Source organism: Pseudoliparis swirei, chromosome 19 (genome assembly GCF_029220125.1).
Source record: "Pseudoliparis swirei isolate HS2019 ecotype Mariana Trench chromosome 19, NWPU_hadal_v1, whole genome shotgun sequence".
NCBI lineage: Eukaryota > Metazoa > Chordata > Actinopteri > Perciformes > Liparidae > Pseudoliparis > Pseudoliparis swirei.
The window spans coordinates 21167625-21192038 of record NC_079406.1 but is presented as its reverse complement, the minus strand read 5'-3'; the positions used below and the strand labels follow the sequence as shown (position 1 = coordinate 21192038).

The window sequence follows — 24414 nt, the reverse complement described above, 5'->3', positions numbered from 1 at the left end:
TAACTTTTTATTTAATTAATCTTAAATTAAATATTAATTAAATTAATTTTCAAAAAAAAATGCGATTAATTAGTTAATTTTTTTTAATCGATTGACAGCCCTAGTAATAATGTTATTATGTCACTTTAGGAAAATGGCATGGGCTTAAGCAGGCAGAGGACAGTGAACGTGTGTGTGTGTAACTAGGAAGAGGGGACTGAATATGCTTGTGTAACTTGGACAGTGATGTACAGGACAAGGGACATTTTATTCATTTTTATTCAGAAATAACAGTTTCTCAACAGTTCCATCTTATCACCTATCCTTCTCTCCTCACTCTCCTAACTCTCCAAACTATCTCTCTCTAAACTCTCCAAACTCTCAACCAACAACCCACATTTTGAATGGAGCCTGAGGGGTTTATATTGCTGTCAAACCTCCCGGCAAAATCTGAACCACTTCCCGAAGCAGTCACGTGGTACAGCCGGGCAGCGAGGCTTCGGACGTCATCATTTTTGGCTCCTCCCCTAAACGAAGCAAGCCTCGATACGCGCTTCGAGGAAACGCCCCCTCCATGACTCGACACACGCTTCGAAGCGTCGGCACATCTCGTAACAACACTACATCCGGGTACTTTTCTGAAAGTAACATTTTCAACAAAAATGTCAAAACATTTTAGATTTCATCTAAAAGTAATAATAAAAAGATTGTTGTAAAAACTATGCACATGGCTTTTTCAAGTGAAATCAAAAGAAGCAAAGACAAATCCCTTTAAAGTTTGCTGGCTGGCTCCCCCACAATATATATTTAAAAAGAGTTAAAACACAACACACAACATCGCAATTTCTGCCTTTCTCTCTTTGTCACCCGTAACATGAATTTCCTCGTCACCAGAAAGCATTCAATTGAAACATGTGTATCCAACCCGCCCTCACAGGACCCCGAACTAATCCAAACACCAAGGCCCCAAATGAGACTGAACAAAATGAAAAAGAAAACTCATTTAAAATGATCCAACTAACTTTGAACTAACATATTGTCATAAACAGGACATCTGCTGTGTTTCAATAGAAGCTTGAAACACAAAACAACTGAATTATTTAAAGCCGAGTGTATACACAGTTAAATCAGAATAATAAGAGCTAGACATCTCTAATGCCAGAGCAAAAACCTACTTGTGTATTAAGTACCAGTTCATACGCACAAGGACCCAGCAGAAAAAGAACACGCCCCTCACCCTCCCTCCTCTGCCCTCCTTCCCTCCCACTTCCTCCTCAACCCCATGTGCGGCTGGAGGGGAGGCTCGTGTGTGTATGTGTGTGTTTGTGTGTTAATGAAAGGCATTGAGAGGGGATCACGCGGGAGTTCAAGGTGTTTGAGAGCAGAGAGAAGGATGATGACTTGACCTTTGGAAAGCACCTCACCTTTAAAAACCTGGAGAACATGGAAGCCAAAAAGGTCCTCCATTTTGTGCCATCTGGTAAGTTTTACAAGGGTGGAGCTGGGTGAGAAGGTCTTTCATGGTGCAACCTGAGCCAACTGTGTCAAACACGTGGAGACACCCTCTCCATAGTGTATGTCTGTGTGTACGTGTGTGTGTGCTTACAGATTCTAGAAAGCAGGATAGTAAGCGGTGTATGTCATATGTAGTGTGGGCTTGCTCTTTACATTGAGAATAATTTCATAACTCTTCTATTATCCTCTAATTGCCTGCTTCTATATCAATTCCCTATGTATTTACACTACTGCTATTACAACCAGGTGATATGAGAAAGTTGCTTTTACAGCCAGGCAAGTCAAAAGATATGTGTCAATATTTACAGTATGGCAATAAATGGCTAATGTGTCTGCCATAGAAAGATCTTTACAGCAGACCTGCTGTCTCAACACTCCCACAGCAATACGCCAGCGAAGGGAATCGATCCAGAAGTGTACTTCAATTGATTTAACTACTACTTATTTGGTTACAATGTCTGTTATGACGTTGAAAAGTCTATTTGATGCTGCTACAGTATCATCTAATCCACTCTCAAGCCATAACAAGTATTACATAGTGAACATGAATGGACCCAGCTTCACCAATGTGAGGATTTGCTGCTTTTCTTTGTCTTGTGTGAAAAGCCAACTGAATATTAAAGTTGTTGACATCCAGCGGTTACCAGAAGTAGCCACGGAAGAATTTTTTCACAATTCTATGAATCAATTAATTGAGCAGATTATTCAATGACGACAAGTAGTTTTGTAGCAGCCCTACAATAATTAAATAGGTATGTTCTTGTCAGTGACAACAAAGGGTCAAAAGTCCTACTTGTAGTTTCTTGTACTTTCTCGGGTCAAGGATTAAGAAGATTATCTTGCAGAAAAATGTCTTAATATTGTAATCTGGCCTTCCCACTCTTTATTGAAGACATTCTCTGGTTAAAGTTGATGTTAATGTGATACAATTGGGACTACAAAATAAATTGTATGTATTGTATTGCATCACCATCCTTTGCTACTATTATATACAGACTTGTCTGGCAGGATTTACGTCGTCCACGATTAACTTTTCAACTGAAAACACTTCGGAGGATTAATGCCAAACGTCTCACCGACTTCTTTGATGTCAAAGTGAGAACTAAACCCCTTCAGACGTGCACTTTGGTTAGTGAAGTACAACCTGTCAGACTATGGTCAGTGTTGGTCCACCGCGCAGGTAAACCAAACATCAAGTCGTCTTCATCGTCGGCCTCTGAGGGGTTGAAGTGGAATGAGCTGTAGTTCCTCCTTCCGGTTGTTTGCTTTATTTCGATATGAATGTGTACACACTGTTCACGTCTCGGCTCAAATGATGTTTTACTACCAAGCACAACATTAACAAGCAGACCTTCGTATAAAAGAAGTGACAAAGACCCGGCACACTTCCGAACACCGAGTCCCATCTGCCTTGATGGTTTGACCTTGTGCAGTTCAGCACATAGTTCTCAGTTTGGCTGCTCTTGTTTCACAGACTCAACAAGGATTCTTCTGTTTTCTATTCCTCAAGGTCATTGTTTAGACAGCAAGAAGGCAGCCTCGTTTTTCCAGTGAGATATGGGAAATTACAGACATCAAATCACTGTTATGAAGTGGTGGTTTGGGCTGTCAGTTGAAGAAGGTACCGAACAATTTTAGATTTAAAGGTTCTGAGGAGAAAGGCAAGGATGATGAATATCTTAATTTTTATGTTTCTTAAAATTACGGAACGGTGAAGAAATAAACATTCCATATTTTAAATGAAGGGGAAAAAGCAGTCAGGATGTCTTTATCTTGAGTGATGTTACGTGTCTCTGACACATTTGAATCAAGCAATTCATCTGCATTGTAAGATCAAGAAGAAGAGGATGAGAGACAAGTGAATACATTGCCACGTATGCCGGTCTTGATAATCGTAATTTAACAAAAATGAAATATTAAACATCATGTTAACAATACAATTCTGATAATATTGTGTAAGTAATCCAGAGCCTCTATTAAACTGCTCTGCTAGCTACTACGACCCCAAAACATGTTTTATATGACGGGTGGGCTCAGCTAGTCACCCCAAATCACGATCAATTACTGTATAATTCAAAATGAGTTATCAGAAATATTTAAATGTTTTACATAGAAAAGAAAAGTACATTAAAAAAGTTAGCAACAGGAAACCTGCAGGCCGTCGTAACGCAGGCCTGCTGAAACCCGCAACTTTAAAGTAGCCGTCTGTACTGACTGAACAATGGCGGGCAGGTTTTCTCACTTAGTTTTGCAGCACACCTTTGGTTCATGTCTTCACACGAAAGGTCCCCGTTGGAGCTGGTGAGAAACCGTTTATGATTTGTTATTACTGTTGAGTGGAAGGAAGTCAGTAGTCTGCACTCTTGATCTTGCTGATAAGATATAGTGGAGAGTATTGCCAATAAACTTGACCTTTATCTTTACGAGGCGAGCCTGTAAAGGTCTCAACTGGGCCGACTAATTCATCCTCTGGTACAACCGGCTGGTTGCAGGAGCTGCGAGGCCCCCTGTGGTCTGGGCCGACTCCTGTGAAGTGGAGGAGGCCTGGGAATGTTCTGTCTCATCTGCTTTGAGAGAAAGCCAATCACTGCCCCGGGCAAGGTAAAGCGTCTCACAGAAACATGACCGCTTAATACAAACATCAGACACAGCTGGTGTCAGGTTTAGGTTGTAACTGATAGCAAAGTGTTTTTGTGTTCTCTTTCTCAGCATGTGCTGTTTTTCACTGTCCTCTTAAACTGACGTCCAATTTCTATCTCCGGAATTTAATGTGAATCGTGTTTCTCACGATGTAAAGATCCGAGTGTGTGTCACACTGGCAATAAGGATTCAACAAGATTAGATATTTAAAATGTCAGTGTGTGTGTGTGACGGGAGCAGCTGAAAAGGCTTGTTTTTCCAGATTGTTTTTGTCACTGAAAGCTCTTGCTCTGTCGGGGTCACTCAACCTGGAGCCCAGTTTCACAGTTTTATCATTATGTGTTGGTTTGTGTCCAAAAAATAATTGGTAAACAACGACGATGCTATAATATTGAAGATGTTATGGTCTTGGTATATTAAGGTGCTGATCGTGAACACTACATTTTTGAGTCTGGTCAAGACTTTTGTTGCATTGCGTTCCCAGTCTCTCTCCCACCTCATTTCCTGACATTTTGTTTAATGGTGGCTCTTGACTCATATAATACATAAATATATATATATATATATATATACAGGGCTCCAGACTGCGACAAAATGGTCGCATTTTGCGCCTAAAATTAGACACAGTGCGAGTAAATTTTACATCAACTCGCGCATGCGCGACCAGTAAATTAGCAGATTATTTATTTGTTTGTTATTAAATATTTTTGTTGCTGACAAACTTGTTCTACACTTCAGCCCACTATAGTTAGCAGTAATGCCTGAATGACTGGTTTGCTAACCGACATTAACTCCAGAAGAAGAAGAAAGGAAACGAAAGAAGAAGAAGGCTGGCCTGTGTGTGAGCGCGGGGATGATTGACAGCGGGAAGGGGGGGGGGGATGACCACGGTTATAGGCTAATGTGTGAAAAGAGGCGGGTTTTGGGGGTTATTGCGCGAATCCAAAGATTTTACATAGCGGTGTCTCCTGTAAACAATGGACAATGGCGAAGCGGACTATCAGTTCGTACTTTCTTCCTACACCTAATGATATAGAGAAGACAAATCCCGAGAATGAGTCCGACTCAGATTGTGAGGAAACGGTCGTGGCGAAAAAAGGCAGGAAATTCAGCTTTCGCGATGAGTGGCTGCGCGAGTTCACCTGGCTGAGGTATTTCAGGGAGACCAATTCAATGAACTAAATTCTGCTGTCGATTCCCACAACATGCGGGGAACACGAAATGTGCTGATAAGACTGGCACTACACAATTAAAACACGACACGCTGCTCCCTGGTATAACCCTCAGACCCGCAAGAAACTGCAAACGAAAGAGCTTGAGCATGCATATCAACTAATCTCGAAGAAAGAATCGCTTAGTTTGAGATAGTCTTAAAAACATATAAAGAATCCTCCGTAATATAAGAAGAGCCGCCTATTACTCATCAATAAAAAAAAAAAAAAAAACCAACCCAGGAAAAACTTTCAGCAGGCTGACAGAGTCACTGCAGTCTGAGCTCTCCTCAGAGCCGTGAGTGGACCTATAAACCTTGACTTTCTTGAACTTTTTTAATGACTAAATTTTTAAGATTACAATTAACTTAATTAATAAAATCTTGCCAATCTCCAGTGCCAATCTGTCCTCAAGTGGAATGGTTGAAACCCTGTATTTGCCTGGTATGTTTATGGGAGATTTTTCCTATCAACCGTCACCAATTTTTTCAACCATTTTCTCTCGAACATTGGACCCCCCCCTCCGGACCCCCATCCCCGAGCGTTTTGCCTTGGTTTTAATTGGCTCTATATATTAGATATATTATTATCTATGTCTCTGCCTAACAGCCACACCCACACTCCTTCAAGGTGGCTGTTATCTCTCCTGAAGAAGCCCACTCTGGATGAGGTAGGGTATTGGCTAACTACAGACCGATAACCTCCCCCCCTCTCTCAGATCCCCTTGAGAAAGTGTCGCAAAATCAGTTGTCGACTTTCTACATCATAATATTTAGAAACACCACAGCACGAGCGGCACTGGTGAAAATTACAAATGACCAAACTCTCCTCTCTGGTCTGGTCTTAGACCTTAGTGTGCTGCGACACACACCATTGACCATGACATCAGTCGCAGGCATTCAGGGCACGCTAATTTGGTTTTTTAAATTTTTATTTATCGATATCATCTTTGTATTTGTTTGTAAACGACGACGACACCTAACCAACGTTAATCGCGGAGTTCCACAAGGTTCTGTGCTTGTTGGAATTTTTTTATTTTATTATATGCTTCCTTTGGGCAATATTATCAGAAACACTCCATAAACTTTCATTGTTGACTGCAAACTCTTTGATGTTAAACTCAGACAAAAAAGTAATTTTAATCGGCCCTGAGCACCTCAGAGTGGGCATCATTGTATTGGCATATAAAATATCTTTTGATGATCTTTCTACCATTGTAACTGTCCTTTGTCCTTTAACCCCACAAACAGCACGTAAAGCAAATCTTTCATCTATTTCAAATCATCTAAAAATGTCTGCTAATAAAAGTCTCAAAAGATTTGTAAAATTGGTTGCAGAAAACTATGGATGCCGAGACTTTATTACTGCATTACTTTTAATAAATCTTAGCAGGCTGCTCTTGATCTCCAATGCCTCAGCTCGTTGCTGCAATGAAAACTAAGAAAAAAGATCAAAAAAGAGAAGAGACTCCTGCACTGCACTGCACTACTGCTGTCCTGTAAAATCAAGAATCACTTTAAAATTCTTTCTTTAACCTACAAAGCCTTGATTGGTGATGTTCATCCATCTTGCATATTGCTTTGTATTGCTGCCCTCACTAGCCCCCGAGAGCAAAGCTAGGACTACTAAATGGACTACTTAGAGTCCTAAAGTCTTAAATTGGAAGGCTTCAAGCTCCTTTTATCAAGCTTTCCTCTTTTATGGAACCACACCAACACAGTCAGTCCACAGGGCACAGTCACCTTAGCCTTTAAGAAGACCTTCCTCTTTCCTTTACAGAGCTGGTTAGTTAGGCTGAACTTGGTTTGGCCCCTGCCCAGCCTTGATATGCGCTGCCATAGCGGCTTAGCGGGGATTGAGATCTCCTCTTTTTCTCCTCCTTTTCTCTTTTTTCTCTCTCCTTTTTCATTATCATCTCTCAATACTAACTACTAACTTTTCCTCTTCCCGTGACTTTTTTTCCTTCATGGGGGTCATCGACTATCCGGAGATGGCATAGATCTCATCTCTCCTGATGCCCTGCTCTGTCGCTCCTGCTGTCACGCTCCTGCCACTGTCTGTTGAGACCTCCCCCCCTCCTCCTCCCCACCGCCATCTGCCTGATGGATCGTCGAGGTCCATGATGGAATATATGCCTACTATGAACTATCATCTGTCATATTCATTTCATTGAATGTATTAATTTTAACTCTCTTCTTTCTGTTCTGTACACATCATCCATCCATCATCATCCTCCTAGGATCCTCTCCCTCTCCCTCCTCCCTCAGGTTTCCTTTTTTCCCCCCTGAGGGTTATTTGGGAGTTTTTTTGGTTTCTGTGAGGAGGTTTTGGGGCAGGGATGTCTGTGTGTACAGATTGTAGCAAGAGACAAATTTGTAATTTGTGAAATTGGGCTATACAAATAAACTGAATTGAATTGATCAAACACAACGCCAGTCTGAAACATAAAATGTGCCGCGACCTGTGCAATGAAAGTGCAGCTCCACTCCCAGTCCATTGAGAAGACACGAGGCTGCTAACCAGTGCGCCGAGGAGGCCGAATTCAGGGCTCTCAAGTGTCACGAATTGAGCGTGAGACTCACGCATTTCAGTCTTAAGTCACGCACTCCCGCCACACATCGCATTTCTCACGCTGAAAAAAACTCTCGGCTATTTAATGTTTTAATGTGCCGCAGCGCGCCAACATGAGCCGCGCTGCCCTCACCATGGAGGAATCAAGCGCTCCCCTGGAGTTCTGCTGTGAGGAGCCACTTATCAGCCATTGGCATTGAAAACTTGAAACTTGAATCAAAAAAAAGAAATGGGCTACACAATAGCCAATCAGAAAACAACCCGTATCTGGGTAAAATTCAATCCAGCAACCAATTAAAATAAAGCATCCTGGAATTGCACGCGACTGACTAATATCCGAAAATTGCGTTCTGGGGGGGGGGTGGAATTTATCAGTAATACAGTAAAATGAGGGAACACTTTGCAAGTCGATTTATAGTGTCACAAAATTTTCTGCTTGAATAAAATTTTGGCATTAGTTGCATGCCAATTGACAAAATGTATCCTAGTAAAAAGTTAGTCTGGAGCCTTGATATATGACCTTTACAGGATTGATCCCAGAATCTAATCAAATGGTCCCTGGATAATAACCAATCATCCCACCAAATTCCATGTGATTCATTACAGAAGATTTGACCTGTTCATGACCTTTGACCTTGACCTTTGACCCGATCGATCCCAAAATCTAATCAACTGGTCCCTGGATAATAAACAATCATCCCACCAAATTTCATGCGATTCGGTTCAATACTTTCTGAGTTCTGCGAAATATTTTGACCTGTTCATGACCTATTAAAGACCTTGACCTTTGACCCGATCGATCCCAAAATCTAATCAACTGGTCCCCAGATAATAAACAATCATCCCACCAAATTGCATGCGATTCGGTTCAATACTTTTTGATTTTCTGAGACATCAAAATAAATAAATAAAAATAAACATCAAATCAAAACATAAAACAATTTTCATTGATTTTAATGTATGATGGGAATATGCAAGTCGTCGATTTATAGTGTCCGCCAATTTTTTTTGTGCGCCCTAATTTTTAATTAAGACCACTGTATCCCTAGTAAAAAAGTTAGTCTGGAGCCCTGATATATATATATGTATGTATATACAGTCAGGTCCATGAAAATATGAACATTGACACAATGTTCATCATTTTGGCTCTGTACACCACCACAATGGATTTTGAATGAAACAACCTTGATGTGCTTTAAGTGCAGACTTTCAGCTTTAGTTTAAGGGTCTTTACATCCAAATCAGGTGAACAGTGTAGGAATTACAACACATTGTATACGTGCCCCCTCCTTTTTAAGGGACCAAAAGTAATTGGACAAACTAACATAATCATCAAAGTGATTGTCACTTTTAATACTTGTTTGCAAATCCTTTGCAGTCAATGACGGCCTGAAGTCTGGAACCCAGAGACGTCACCAGAGGCTGGGTTTCATCCCTGGTGATGCTCTGCCAGCCCTCTGCTGCCACTGTCTTCACTTCCTGCTGCTTCTTGGGGCATTTTCCCTTCAGTTTGGTCCTCAGCAAGTGAAATGCAGCTCCATTGGACTCAGGTCAGGTGATTGACTTGGCCATTGCAGGACATTCCACTTCTTTGTCTTAAAAAGCTCTTGGGTTGCTTTACGCAGTATGCTTCATTGTCCATCTGCACTGTGAGGCGCCATCCAATGAGTTCTGAAACATTTGGCTGAATATGATCAGATAATATTGCCCGAAACACTTCAGAATTCATCCTCCTGCTTGTGTCAGCAGTCACATCATCAATAGATACAAGGGAACACGTTCCATTGGCAGCCATATATGCCCACGCCATCACACTCCCTCCACCAGGCTTCACTGAGGAGGTGCTATGCTTTGGATCAGGAGCAGTTCCTTCCCTTCTCTAGACTCTTCTCTTCCCATCATGCTGGTACAAGTTGATCTTTGTCTCATCTGTCCATAGGATGTTGTTCCACAACTGAACAGCTCTTTTAGATGTTTTTTGGCAAACTCTAATCTGGTCTTCCTGTTTTTGAGGCTCACCAATGGTTACATCTTGTGGTGAACCCTCTGTATAAGTCTTCTCTTGATGCTGGTGAGTGTTCTGGATCTGGCCAACTGTTGTGAAGGGATTTTTCTTCACGAGGGAAATCATTCTTCTGTCATCCACCGCAGTTGTTTTCCGTGGTCTTTTGGTGTTGCTGAGCTCACCAGTGCGTTCTTTCTTTTTCAAGAATGTACCAAACAGTTGATTTGGCCACACCTAATGTTTTTGCTATCTCTCTGATAGGTTTGTATCGATTTTTCAGCCTAATGATGGCTTGCTTCACTGATAGTGACAGCTCTTTGGACTTCATATTGAGAGTTGACAGCAACAGATTCCAAACACAAATACCACACTTGAAATGAAGTCTAGACCTTTTATCTGCAAATTTTCTATTAGTCATACAATTATGTTTAAATAGTCATCTATTATGGTGTAAATGCCGTTAAAGTCTTCTTCACATTGTCGGAGGGAAAAAAAGTGTCCTCAATGGTAATTGTAGCTCTGGTGGCACATTGTTTAAGACGACATGGGTGGAAAAAAGATTTGGCTTCTCGATTAAATCTTACAATTAAAGTGGCAATAATCAATATTTTATTATTAAAGTGTAGCTTGGAAATTGGTCCAGTCGTGAGGGAGACCGCTGCAGTCACAAAACAGTCTGCAATGTAATCCTATCAAGTCAGTGTGCCCCCAAAGAACAAACTTGTTTTTGTCACTGACCGGCTCGGATTGTTATTTTAAGTGTAAAAGACTACAGAGAACTATAACGTGAACTGCGCAACACCAGACAGCTGACCTGCTGGTGGAGACCAATGCGGAGTCAACAGAGAGTGAATATTGGACTTAAAGTCATCAGGATGCTAAAAAACAACTTCAAATTAATGAATATTTTGCACCAAATCAACTTGATGTGTTCGTTAGTAACTGTTTGATAATACAAGGGGATAATAAATCCAATCTAATTATGATTGCATGTCAATAAAAACAACAATGAAACTACTAATAAAGAACTGAGCATGAAGTATGAAGTTAATATTTGTCTTTTCTCCTACAGAGGCTTCATCCGACCGCGGATCCAAGAATGGATATGTTTTCCAAGAGATGGGTGTGTAGTTGCATTAACACATGTCATTATGCACTTTGAGTGCTTCTCTCAGCATGTGTCCTGCTCTTTTATGTTCACAATAAGATTTGTTTCGAGAAAGGAATTCAGTTCATTTTCCTTCAGGGTACGAGACAGAATACACAACTTTTTTTACATCTAAATTTATTGCAACAGCTATTTATGCTAATGCCAATACTGCTCACCGATGACCCATTTCACATGCTGGTGAGCACAGCCACTGGCGAGGTTAATTAATGGGTAAATAACGAGGCTGATGATCTCTAAGTCAATGATGGAAGTGGAAGGAACCATAGCTCAAAGCTCTGCTCATGATGGGTTAGGGTTAATTCTCTTATTCAGGCTGTTTCTTTCTCCCCTCATAAAAGCTTGCGACGGAAGCGTTCCAGATGCCATATTTATCTTCTATACAATTAAGGCATTTACGAGGGGCTGCTTTTGTTATATTGCTGCATGTCCGGTTTACGTTTTTTTCTTTTACTGGGTCTCTCTCTCGCTCTGTGCTCGTCAAGAAATGGTGGAGGGAAGGAAGGGAAACATAAATTGTCCCAGAGTGGAGACATTGTTAATGGTGTTGCATCTTGACCCTATTTCAATGAACAGTTTTATCTTACCGTTCGGTTCATCTATGAAATTCCCTTTGTTATTAAAAACCCCCCAGTAATTCTGACATACAAACAGTGCAACACCACAGCATTGCAACGAGCCCAGTTAAAATGACAGTTCTGTAATATGAGACCTGGCCACTTCTGTTTCATCCCACAGAGCTGCAGGATGGGGACCAGGAGGATTGTGGGCAAGATTCACCCACCGCTCACGGAGACAAACAGTTCCAGACTGGTGTTTCAGGTGTGTGTGTGTTTGAATGAGGAAACATGTTGAGTATGTGTTTTGGTTTTTTTAAGATTAAAAATTGTTGTGTCTCACTCTTGTGACGTTCATCGCCCGAGTATGATAAGAAGTAAGAATAAGTGTGCCGGCTCTGATTCCCCGAGGCATAATCTTTGAGACAAACGTGCTGCTAGTGCTCCTCTATTAACTATTAATACGAGAAAGATGTAGTTATTTCCTGGATTAATATCTAGGAAATATAAATATCAAAGAACCATTCGCAGTGGAGATCCAGGCAAATGTTTGTAGTTGAAGGCTGAGAACTTCTACAACTATGAATTTTGCTTTTGTTTGCAGATCCTGAATGTCCTGGGTTTGGGCTTTTGAACACAACAAGAAAAGTAAGATTTGCTCTTCCAACTGTCCCATTTTAAATCTAAAATCCCAGAATGTCTGCTCACGCTCGATGCTTTAAACTAAACTGAGAACTAAGTTAAAGCAGTGAGCTGGGAGTGAATGTGTGTAGTCATTTGCTAGTTTTGCGATGTCAGCAGCATTTTGAAAATGAACCGTTCACCTATTTGCACTATGACATTACAATATCATCAATCACAAATTCCCCTTGTCATTCTCACACCAGTATGTGAAGCCAATGAACTTCCAGGAGGAAGTGCGCGCCCACAGAGACCTGGACAGCTTCCTGGCCCAGGCGAACATCCTTTTAGATGAGCGAGCTGCCACTCTGGACGAAGTCCTGAGGCGAATGCTGACTCAGGTGGAGGACAGCGACGGGAGCTGCGATGCGGACGAGGTCATGAACTCGTTGTTCACGGACGCAGGAGGAAAGGAGTTTACCGGTGGGAAAAACATATTCGAGGCAACTTGAGATGAAGCGTTTGCCTCAGAGGATGCTTGACACATCAACGTTAAAGCCTTTGTTGAAATGTTCTCGTGCTCCCACAGTTCACCTCCTGTCAGAGACCATTCAGGGCGTGACCGCGACTTCCACTGGCGTTCATTACCAGCAGTCCTGGCTGTGTATTCTGTGAGTTCCTCTGCAATAATATTTACGTGAAAGGGTCCTATTGTGACTGATTGCTCCAGCCTCAGTGAATGTTGTGGATGGTTGCTGAAGATGCACAGGGTCAAAACCACAGCAGCAGAATTTTTTCATTGGAAAGGTTGTTTTCTTTTTGGTTCCAATAGTGGGAGCTCTAGTTTACACCTGCCAATACAGAATTCTGCACAATCAATCATTTCGACACCATTGACCCTAAATATATTTTTCTCGTATCAATTCAGCTCCAATGTGAGGAGCCTGCAGAGACGTCATGTCTGCATCGCCCGCCTGGAGAGGCCACAGAACTGGGGAGTCAACTGCTGTGAGGCCCGATACGTCATCCTCATCCTGGTCCCTCCTCGAATGGTAAGGGCCCCCTCTCAGTTCCTCTATTCAAAACTCTTTCCTTCTGAGCAATCTGGTGGCGTACCGCAACTGTGTTGATAATATATTCATGGGAAACAGATACTTTATTGTTATTTTCAACCCTAATCAGGTGCATTCAGAGAAGCCACAGAGAGTTGGTTTGACATTTGAATCTGGCGGCTGACCTTTTTCAAATGTCAAATGTATCCTCATTCATCAGGTTGCACAAAGCAACAACAAAAAGAAACACCAAATGTTAGAAGATAGTGCATCTCTGGGTTTCTGAAACTCAAAAAGGTGTGTTGTTGTTGTCAAGGGTCACATTTAAAAAGTAACTTTCTCGTCACGCTTTTCAGAAAAGCACCAAGACGGCCGTTGAGCTGGGAAGAACTTTTGCCACCATGTTCTCGGACATTTCCTTCAGACAGAAGCTTCTGGAGGCCAAAACCCAGGAGGAGTTCAAGCATGAGCTGGTCAGCCAGCGCCAGCAGCTCTCCGTGGTCACTGAGAAGTTGGCCGTGGAGGAAGTGGAGGACTCGGATCCACGCAGAGGGAAATCACTGGAGGTGTGAAACAGACGGGGGCCGATTGGCCGTGTGCTGCAATCAGTGCAGAAAGAAATCCTTTAAACAATAAGATTACCCAACTTGACAAACATGGGTAAAGGATGTTGTATAACTTTAGAACGATGAAAAGAAAAGCACATTTAAAACAACACGGAAACATAACCATAACCAACAAGAAGTTAGTAGTCATAAAACTAACATTTATATTCTCTATAGGCTGCGTTCCCTCGCGTTTTATAGTAGAGTAAAGTAGTTGAGCCAGATTATCTGATTTATGCTGTTTCCACACTATCAGCCAGGCCCGATAAACGAGAAGCAGCTGGGCAACCAACTGAAAAAGGTGCCAAGTCTGCCACGGCTCTGGCAGCGGAAAGTGTGTAGCTCCATTTACTGATAAAAAAACTTCACTATGTCCAGAGTTTACATTTAGAGGAAATGTGTGGGCTCAGCAGGAGGGGGGAGAAGAGGGAACACCCAGATACCGCCTGGAGACAAAGCACTTAGATGGGTTTAAAAGAAAAAAAAGAACAAAAACAGGTTGAGGTACACCTGATGTCCTGATTGGCTTCAATGTAAATTTAAATGTAGGTTGTTTATACCAAACCAGCCTTTTCAGAAAAACAAGCTGATGGACACTCGGGTGTGCCAGTAGCTTCAATCTTATACACCTACGTTCTCTATAAGACACTCTAAAAACGTATTACACACATTCAAAAGACCCATTATCCATCCAGAAAATGTATGAAAACATATGTTTTTCCAAATTAATTGTCTCTGTTTATCAATCACAAAAGTCAGTCAGCGGTGATGTTCAACGTACGATTGTGTCCACCAGTAGCTCTGTGGGGAGGGAAGGGGTTAAACAGAATAGTGGAGGAAGTATTCATATCCTTTACTGAAGTAAAAGTACCAATATCACACTGTAAAAATATATATATATATCTTGCATTGAACATTTTACAATGTCAAATTATTACAAGTAAAGGTACTCAATGCATACAAATGTACTCTGTGACTGTTATACGAATATATAATTATATATTATCAGTTGATAGATAAATAAAAAATAATAGTTTTGCCCAAAAAATTATTAAACAATCAAAATAGTTGCAAATTCATTTGTTAATTTATTAAGTTAATCTATTAATCGTTTATTTTTATTGTAAAGTAACTAGTTATTGCATACAAGTAGTGGAGTACAACTCAGTAGTGAGGTACAAGTATAAAGTGGCACAAAAAGTACATGTACCTCAAATATGTACTCCAAAAAGTACAGTTAATGTACTTTTTTTATTGGACTTTTTAAATATTTCTCCTATTTATATCTGGACAGACAGAATGATTTATCACATTACAAACCACTGTGCATAGTTTAACTAATGGATGTATTATTCATCACATATTTAATCTTAATTGTAAGTTAACTCTAGTTTAAGTATAGTTCTCGATACTTGACTGACATATCTAAACGACAAAATCTTTTTCTTCCCAGTGCAAAGATTTCTTTAAGGCCGGTAAAGGTGTTTACGACGACCTCCGTCGGAGACTCCCCCTCTACCCCTCAGACTTCACAGACGGTATTAATATGTTCTTGTATCCTCTTTCTCGGTGGGAGCATGTCTCTTTAAACTAATGGCCTTTGCTACAAAATCACAAGATGTCTGTGAAGATGTCCTCACAGTTTGGCTGTCGTATGTCTTTAATAAGCCTTAAAATAATCCATCAAGGTATAACTGGGAAGGACCGCTGTCTGCTGAAGTACACGACCACGGCCATCTTCCTCTACATCGCTATTCTACTGCCTGCGATCGCGTTCGGCTCACTGAATGACGAAAGCACGAGAGGACAGATCGGTACGGACTCCTCAACATCCTATAATACTATCGGCTGTTAAATCGGAAGCATAAAATCTAAGTGACGTTCTGTTGTTTTGACAGATGTTCAGAAGACCATTGTTGGCCAGAGCATCGGAGGAGTGATCTATTCTTTGTTCGCTGGCTCGCCACTCGTCATTCCACTGACCACTGCGCCACTGGCCATCTTCATAAGCGGTGCGTACTGTCGTGTCCTCCTGATTACACGGGGGAATTCATCTGTGAAGCACATCATCTGCAAAAAAAGAACAGAAATGCCAGACTGTATATATTTCATGCATTGTAACCCAAGCTTGAAGCTGAACGTCAGGCAGCTTCAAGCTGTATTCAGGATACCAGACAGTTAATGTGAACATGTTGTCAATTATAATGCAATGAAATTGTGTCTTTATGTGTGTTTTCCAGTCATCAGGGGAATCTGCGACGACTACAATCTGGAATTCAACGCATTCTACGCCTGCATCGGCTTATGGAACAGTCTGTTCCTCATCCTCGGAAGCTTGTTCAACGTCAGCCTGTTTATGAAACTCTTCAAACGGTGAATACACAACGCCGCATTTGTTACTGCGACATATCGCAAACAGAAGGCCCATACTTGTAATGCATGTAGCGAGCTGCGTGGCCACGCACTGAGGCGAGGTCACTGATCGGTTATGACTTCCTGCTTTCAGACATAATTATGAATGTCGTCAAATTTGCACTCTCGCTATCTGGGCCAACATTTTGCCTTGAATGACTGTTTTTAGAAGAACACAACATTTTAAAACATGAATGATCACATGCTTTTTTTGTTGTTCTTTTTACATTTGTTATCGCCCAGCTCGACAGAAGAAGTCATTGCATTGTTCATCTCGATAGCGTTTGTCGGGGATGCGGTGAAAGGCACCGTCAAAAGTAAGTCAAGAAACCTGTTTGAATGCTTCTCTCTCCTCTGTCTCAACAGCCTGCATATCATTTGTTGGGGGTAATGTAGCTCAGCAAATATTCATATCCATCACGGTGGAAAAGCAAGCATGAAATCAAGCAGTTTGTTGTGGAGAAACCGACAACTCTATAATGCAAATATCACGCAGCTTCTATTTATATCTTTTTCACAAGGGTTTGTCACAAGACAGGGAAATAATGGAAGAGCAACGGATGGATTATTTCCAGCTTTCTTCTTTAAGCCTCAGGCTGTAGTTTTCTACTCAACATCAAACTGAGCAGAGCTTGAATACAATGCACCGCTTGATTGTGCTGGAATAGCTGGAAATAAACAGAACAAACACATGAGAGGGGAATCTATGCTGAGTCTTGTTTGTACGGCAGCAGGTTGTTCTCCCAGACAAAAACAACTTTTTCTCAGTTTCTTATTATTGCAAAGAACCTCTTGTCTTTCATGTTACAATTCCAATCACTTTTTCTTGTTAATGCCCACAAATCTCACCCAATTTCATACAATAAAAACATCTTGTTCAAACATTACAGGTTGGTATGTTATTGAAACATAGATGATTACCTATAACATGAAAAATATCTCGCAAAAACAACAACAGCATCGTGGCAGCAATACGCTCACGAAAAGAAATCTGAATTAATTTGAACAAATACCAAAATGAAGAACACTGGATAAATCGCATTACTTATTTCCACTGAAAGGAAACGCTATTGCGCGCAATACGCTGCATTCAGTTCGACCCCAGTTACATCCTTTTTGTCTTTTCTTTCTTCTCTCCTTTCCTAGTTTTCCATCACTTCTACCACGGGCCCACTCTGGCCACGAACGCCACGTTGGTGCTTCAGCAGCTTAATGAGCTCGTCGAGCAGGTGAAGAACCAGACGATGCTGGAGCATCATAATGAGACGCAGACGATCTCCCTGCCCGAGTCTCTGGTGGTCACAACAAGAGAAAGGCCTGTCCTCTGTCTGCTGCTCATGTTGGGGACTTTGTGGCTGGGTTACGCCCTCTACTTCTTCAAGAGGGGGTATGTTGACCCACGGGATCATTTCAATTCAATGATATACAAAATATACACAGCAAGAAATGGCACAAGCCTTTAAATTGCAACCTACAATTACAATCGCTGTAACTGCTTTCTGAGAGCGGTGCAGAGCGGCGGCTGCGAGCTCACTTGCACTAAAAGCCCACGCGGCCCGTCCGGCTCGGAGGAGTTCAGATTCTAACACCCATTACTCCGCTATGTCTTTACATAGCAAATACTGTCGTTGTTTGCTGCCATAATAGCTACAACTTGCTCTCCAAGTAGAGAACCAGAAGACAACAGCCTGAAATAGATGATCTCCCCACTTTAAATATGAAGTGGCATAAATGGTAGCACCTAAGTACATTCAATTGTTAAATCTGTATTTATGCATGGTACTTGAATAGGTGTGATTAGTGCCTCTCCACCACTATATATTGGCACATAATCATACAGCTGGGAGAAATTGAAAAAGAGAGCGACAATTAGTCAGACGGAATCTTACAAATAGCAAGGATGTTCACCCTTTTGGTGTTATAGTGTAATAATGGAGGTAGATATATGGGTGTATTTCCAAGTCTGACTTCCTGGGCATTATTATTGCCCCCCAAACTTTCACTACTTAACCAGATTTAGTTTTCAAGTAATTACTGTAAAATAAATAATTGTAAAACTTGTAGTATTTATCAATATGTGTTGCTCCTTTTCTTTTGACAGCCCGTACCTGAATGGCAAAATCAGAGAGGTGGTGTCTGACTGTGCTTTGCCGATTTCTGTGGTGGTATGCTCCTTCATTGGCTCCTACCTTTTCCTTGACATAGAGCGTGAGTACAGAGCTCCCACATAAAAGAACTGATAGAGTACCCTTGAGACCTAAAGTCATAACCTTGGCATAGAACACCTTTCACTGTTCATAAATCCTCCATTGAGGGCGTAAAAAAAAAAAGAAGAACATATTTGCCTTCAGAGAACTTTCAACCCAGCGGGGGGTCTGAATCAATATGGGTCAAAGACACTGGGTTGAACGTTGCTTAGAAAACAAAGCTCACTGGCAGTAAATCTCACTCTTCAGGCATTTCTACTTATGCCATTGTTTTACGTTGCAAATGGGATGAAAACTCTACATGTTTAATACATCTGATCTTTCTGTACCTATTAGTTCCTATGTTCAATTTCCACGGTGGCCCCATCTTCAAGTTCCCTCAGTTTGATAAGCTGTCAGGAATGAACCTGCTGAGCGCGGCGGGTCTGGGTTTCCTCCTTGCTTTGCTCATCTTCATCGATCAGAACATCGTTATCTCACTCACACACGTACCAGAACACAAGTAAGGGCTTTAATTACCGAATCGTGACATGAATGTAGAAACATGTGTTCTCAGTGCATGTGCTGTGTTCTATCTTCTGTCATGCATATAGGTTATATTATAGTGCTGCAGTCTTTTAAAACCAGTTGGTGTGTGTCTGTGTGTGTGTGTGTGTGTACCAGGTTGTTAAAAGGCACAGCGTTCCACTGGGACTTATTGCTGACTGGGTTCATCAACATCCTCATGTCCTGTCTGGGGTTGCCATGGATGCACGCTGCCTTCCCACATTCCTCCCTTCACGCCCGTCAGCTCGCCAAAGTGGAACAGCACGTAGAGAACGGACACCTCTACACGACGTGAGAAAAGTTTAAACAAGGACAGAAATTAAAAAACAAAACTCTAACCCTAAACCCTTTTTAGTTTGGATGTTTTCTAAAACTGACAAATGATTAAATATATATATATATTATATTATGTCATTTTTAAATATTTAAGTGGACTTTGAGATTATTTGATCAAAAAGATTTTTTAGCATTATTTTAGTGTGCAAAGCCTGAATATTTCCATCTGTTATTTATTCTTTCATTAATTTTCTATTAGAGTAGTCTTTTGATGTAATGTTTATGTGCAGCAAAATAAAATAAAAATACAGTAGAACTAACAAGTTATAAACACAAATGGAAATAATTCACTTTTAGAAAGATCAAAATGAAAGCTGACCATTTGATCACATTTTAACAACGCAACGTTAACATTCATTATGTTTGGTGATATATATGTAGTTTGGAAATTAATTTATAATTGCCATTTTCCCAAGATATTTCAGTCATTTTCATTGAGCTGAAAACCCCCAGGAGGGTAACGAGATGATCAAAGACATAAGAAAGAAAAGCACACATTTAGATTCAGTGCATGTTTCTGATAACTTTCATCCGTTCAAGGCCCACGAAAGTTAAAATCATTATGTTTGACAATTCTACTGAGGACGTAACGTGGGATTAGGGCTTACAAAAAGCCGTGATTAAGAATGTTGGATATGAAGTGTTTATTAGTATATTAAAAGCGACCTTCCTCTGCCTTTGTGTCCAACAGCATCGTCAGTGTGAAGGAGACGCGTCTGACCTCGCTCGTAGCCAACATCCTGATCGGCCTGTCGGTGTTCATGCTGCCGATTCCTCTGCAGTGGATCCCAAAGCCCGTCCTCTACGGCCTCTTCCTCTACATCGCAGCCACTTCGCTTGATGGGAACCAGATGGTGGACCGCATGGCCCTGCTGCTGAAGGAACAGGTGAGCAGGAAGGACGCCGTGATTGGTTTGGTTGATCCGTCTGTCCATTAAACACGGCGGCGGTCCCGAATGGCTCCCGTTGGTGGATGTTTGAACAGTTTGGTATCCAGATATATTACGTTCAGGGTAAAACTTTCATAAAACTCTGATAAAAAGTATCCTGCTTATTTTCGGTTTTTTTATGAGAAAACATGAAAACAAATTCTAGTTCTCATATGAGAGGATGTTATGTTACACTCAACGGACCAACTTATGTTGTAACGATGCGAGTTGATTCTGTACGTCGTTATGACGATAAATGTTTCCTGTTTGAAGGAGACGGGTTGAGTTTGGGAAATAACTAGACCGTTTTATAATATAACAGGTTGTGACAATACATCTTTTTGTAACAACAATCATTTGACAATGATAAATATATCTTAATACAACATGTAAAACCACCATATACTTCATTTGTTCTGCAACAAGAGTATTTACATAAACATATAGCCAATCCACTTTTATATTGGCAAAGCAAAATATGTAATATTTCATCCAGCATTCTAACCACATCACACTCGCTCTTCCTCGTCTAGACCTCCTACCCTCCTACTCACTACATTCGCCGTGTGCCTCAGAGGAAGGTCCACTTCTTCACAGTACTGCAGATGATCCAGCTAATCATCCTGTGTGCGTTTGGGATGTATCCTCTGCCCTACATGAAGATGGTCTTCCCCCTGATGATGATCCTGCTGGTCCCTGTCAGGTGAGACGAGCCGGGCCAACGGGGGGGGCAAAGCGGGAACGTGGAAACCAACACAGTAAATGTCTGCTTTGAGTGGACATGAGGCTGAGATTCATGCCGAGCTGTTTTTAAAGGGGCACTCCACAGATTGTACGCACGAGGATCAGTTTACGAGTAAAAACAGATGGATACCATCTTATGAAGCTCTGGAGGGAACTTTTCTAAAGAAAATAACCAGCTGAAATCAAATGTCTTGGAGACTGCACATTTTGTTGCCGTAAAAACTGAATGTTGGTGTTTGAAAGACTTTCGTAATGCAAAAATGTATTTCTGGATTTAAAAGATTTATATATGTATGCATTATTTCCATAGCCCACATGTAACTGTATGTTATCTCTCTTTATTTTATTTCAGGATCAGCCTGCTTCCCAAAATCATCGAGGCCAAGTACCTGGATATCATGGACGCCCAGCACATGTAGAACAACAGCGCACGCCCTGTGAAAGCATTCACTCTCTCCAGTTGGAGGGAGAGAAACAGACTCGGAACTCAATGGATGTGTTGCCAACTAAACAAAATGCTTTTGGACTTCAATACGTGGATGCGAGCACTCTGCTGGTGACTGGACGACCATTTACACCCCCAGACGATTTCTCATGGCTCATCACACATTTACCATCAGTTGCTGATTTCCTTTAAATATGTAACATTTACTGCATCTTTATTTCACTTAATATAGGCATGAAGGAGTTTCTTCTGATGCGCTTTCACAAACGCATAATATTGTGTCATAGAGAGCAGCTTCTGCATTTTAACCCCGGAGAAAATCATCATTTACAGAAGTGGAAAAACGATTTTCTCAAATGTTAAAGCATGCAAAAGGAAGTGTCGTCTCACGTGGATAGTTTTTATGACCCAAAAATTAAGTTGGATATCACAAGATATGTGTTTCAGTCGTTTAGGTGTGAAACACGTCTGATTTAATTCCGAGGAGACATGAAAAGAGATGTGTTGTTGTCACGGTAATTTGTTCTGTGCATCGTAATGTTCGGATTAAATCAAAACTGTTACACTAAATATATCCCTTTTTAAAAGAACTGACATAAAAGTTTTCATTATACTGATTCTCCTCCGTATTCAAAGCTAAATACTGAACTGATACAGTCACAGAAGAGCACCTTCTCGAATATCACACGCCTACGGGGACTGACCGTGGGAAATCCTCCAATAGATGGCAGTAGACTCATCTTTAGGATGGTTTGAGTTCAGGCGTGGCCGATGGTGAACGTATATTTCAGTATATTACAGAAGAAATTAGGCAGATTCATATTGTCCAGTATAAGAAACTCTGATGACGTGGATAGGCCCCAAAGTTCACGTCTTTCAGAGCTTTTCTCACATTATTTAGTTTCATCTGCTTTAAGAAACAAACAAACCACCTGATGCTCGAATTTTTAAATGAAATCCACTGCCTTTGATGTGCTCACAATTGTTTTCCCACCGTGACTCAAAGACCATGTCATCACGAATGCTCTTCAGAAGGGTACTAACTGTTTGTAATGAGTGCTTCGAATACATTTTCAGGGAATAACAAAAGAGGCTCATTTTCACATTGTGCTACAATGAAGCAGGGAACGCGTTTATCATCTGTGGGTACACGCGGCCGCAACTACAATCATGAATGCAGCAAAAGAAAACCGTTGGTTGCTATTCACATTTAGTCATTTGGAATTAAATTGCACAAGAAAAAAGCCTGTCTTTGTTGAATAAGCCGGCACCGGCATGTGAATGACGTCTGACAGACAATATGCTTCTTTTTTATTAATTTGTAGAAAAGAATGTGATAAAATACAATTGCAGCTTTTTAGGACCCCATCCTAGGTGTGATTACTCTTCTTGCTGTTTCCTCCCATTGTCCGTTTGAGAGCTATGTAGGAGTGTGATTTAACACTGAGATGTCTAAATAAAAACACAATCAACCTCATCGGTGCATCTGTCTCGTGTGCACTGTAATAAGACCAACAAGGAATATAGAAGGAAATATAATCATTTATTTCACATGACTGTACACACACAGAAAGGGACAAAAAAGGAGGCCAGAGAGTTTTGAGGTTGAAATTGGACCCTGACGACCGTCCTGTGTCCCTTTAGTCCAGACGTCTGTCGGTGCGCTGAGCCAACTACAGCTTGAGTACAAGAATCTGACCAATCCTGTGACTGCTGAGATTGAGACTGACTTCCCATGAGTAAACACAAAACAGAGATGACGCAGATATCATAGAGATGCATCCACTTCTCGGTCGCCATGGAGACGCCGCTAATTAATTTGCCATCAAACGAACTGAATATTTATCACGCCCACACAGAACAACCCCGCCTGATCTGAGATCTGTGCTGGATCATTTTGTGCTCATGACTTTGCAGGTGGAGCCCAGCATCTCCATTGGCTGTCGGCTTCCTCCACATTTCTAGAGTGTCCTCCGTGTACCTGTGCTGACTCGGCTACCTGTGTCGTCTCCTCCACGTCCCCCAGAGGGGTCAATAGCTACGTGCTCTTGATGCCCTGGAAGCCACAGAAGCTCCAGCGTTTCTCCAGACTGGCTCCGACGCCGGTCAGCTCCTGTCTGAAGGTGCAGGGCAGCCGGGAGAGAAGAGCCTCCACCTCACCGGTGTCAATCTGTGAACACACACACACACACACTTGTCACACAAAACTACTCTTGCACAAATGAACACAGACATCGTCTTACACCTCTGCTCTTCATTCTCATTCGGCTTACACTCAGTTCTCACACCTTAATTTAATTCAGATGAAAAGGAACAAGCATCAAGACAATATGAGCTACATGACACGCTGTGTGGACTGAGGAGAAGCTTGGAAGGCCGAGGAGACGAGACAGAAATCCACTGTACGAGCTGCTGTAGGCGACCCGCTGTGTTCGAGTCCGGTGCTGATGTCGGGACGCATTCGGGCCCATCATGGGGATGGGACTGGTGAATCATTACTGACAACGGAGCTGCGTTGTGTGTGGAGCCGGTAGATAAGGAGGGAGGATTGGGCTTGTTGACGGGCAGTCCAGTCGGCTTGATGTGCAGAATCAGAATGGAAACAACTGATACAACAGGCAGACAGCCACAAACGCACTTTAAGAACATCTCAAACTCACAACACATTTATGTACAATGCCAACCCCGATCAAAACACACACACACACAAGCTACACTTAGGCTACATGTCACACAAGTTTCAAGCAATAGTTTTTAATAATTTTAAAAAATGCTAATTTGTTTTTCTTGAAAGCAAGTTGGATCAGAAGATTTAAATTACTCATGCTTGTCAGATAAATATGAAGCTTGAGCAGGGAGGAGACGGTCAAT

At 41.5% G+C, this 24414-nt stretch overlaps 2 protein-coding genes across 3 annotated transcripts in view; one reads left to right on the top strand and one right to left on the bottom strand.

Annotated features, from left to right (window-relative positions):
• Positions 1-1292: 1292 nt before the first annotated feature.
• LOC130210046 (solute carrier family 4 member 11-like) lies at positions 1293-23020 on the top strand. Of its 2 annotated transcripts, XM_056440043.1 has the most exons (21): positions 1293-1459; positions 9295-9471; positions 10994-11044; positions 11828-11911; positions 12251-12294; positions 12534-12750; positions 12857-12938; positions 13196-13319; positions 13676-13885; positions 15378-15462; positions 15613-15738; positions 15823-15936; positions 16165-16297; positions 16580-16653; positions 17483-17723; positions 18438-18544; positions 18880-19045; positions 19207-19380; positions 20117-20312; positions 20888-21057; positions 21451-23020. In XM_056440043.1, exons 1-21 carry the CDS (start codon positions 1423-1425, stop codon positions 21515-21517), a joined length of 2679 nt encoding a protein of 892 aa, XP_056296018.1. In that variant the 5' UTR covers positions 1293-1422; the 3' UTR covers positions 21518-23020. The 2 variants fall into 2 exon arrangements, with proteins under 2 accessions (XP_056296018.1, XP_056296019.1); XM_056440044.1 differs by lacking the exon at positions 9295-9471.
• Positions 23021-23155: 135 nt separating this feature from the next.
• LOC130210246 (ecto-NOX disulfide-thiol exchanger 2-like) overlaps positions 23156-24414 on the bottom strand; it is a 220488-nt gene continuing 219229 nt past the window's right edge. Inside the window, exon 15 of the mRNA XM_056440285.1 lies at positions 23156-23713. Within this exon, the coding sequence (XP_056296260.1) occupies positions 23582-23713 (132 nt within the window). The 3' untranslated portion in view covers positions 23156-23581. The remainder of the gene's footprint in view (positions 23714-24414) is intronic.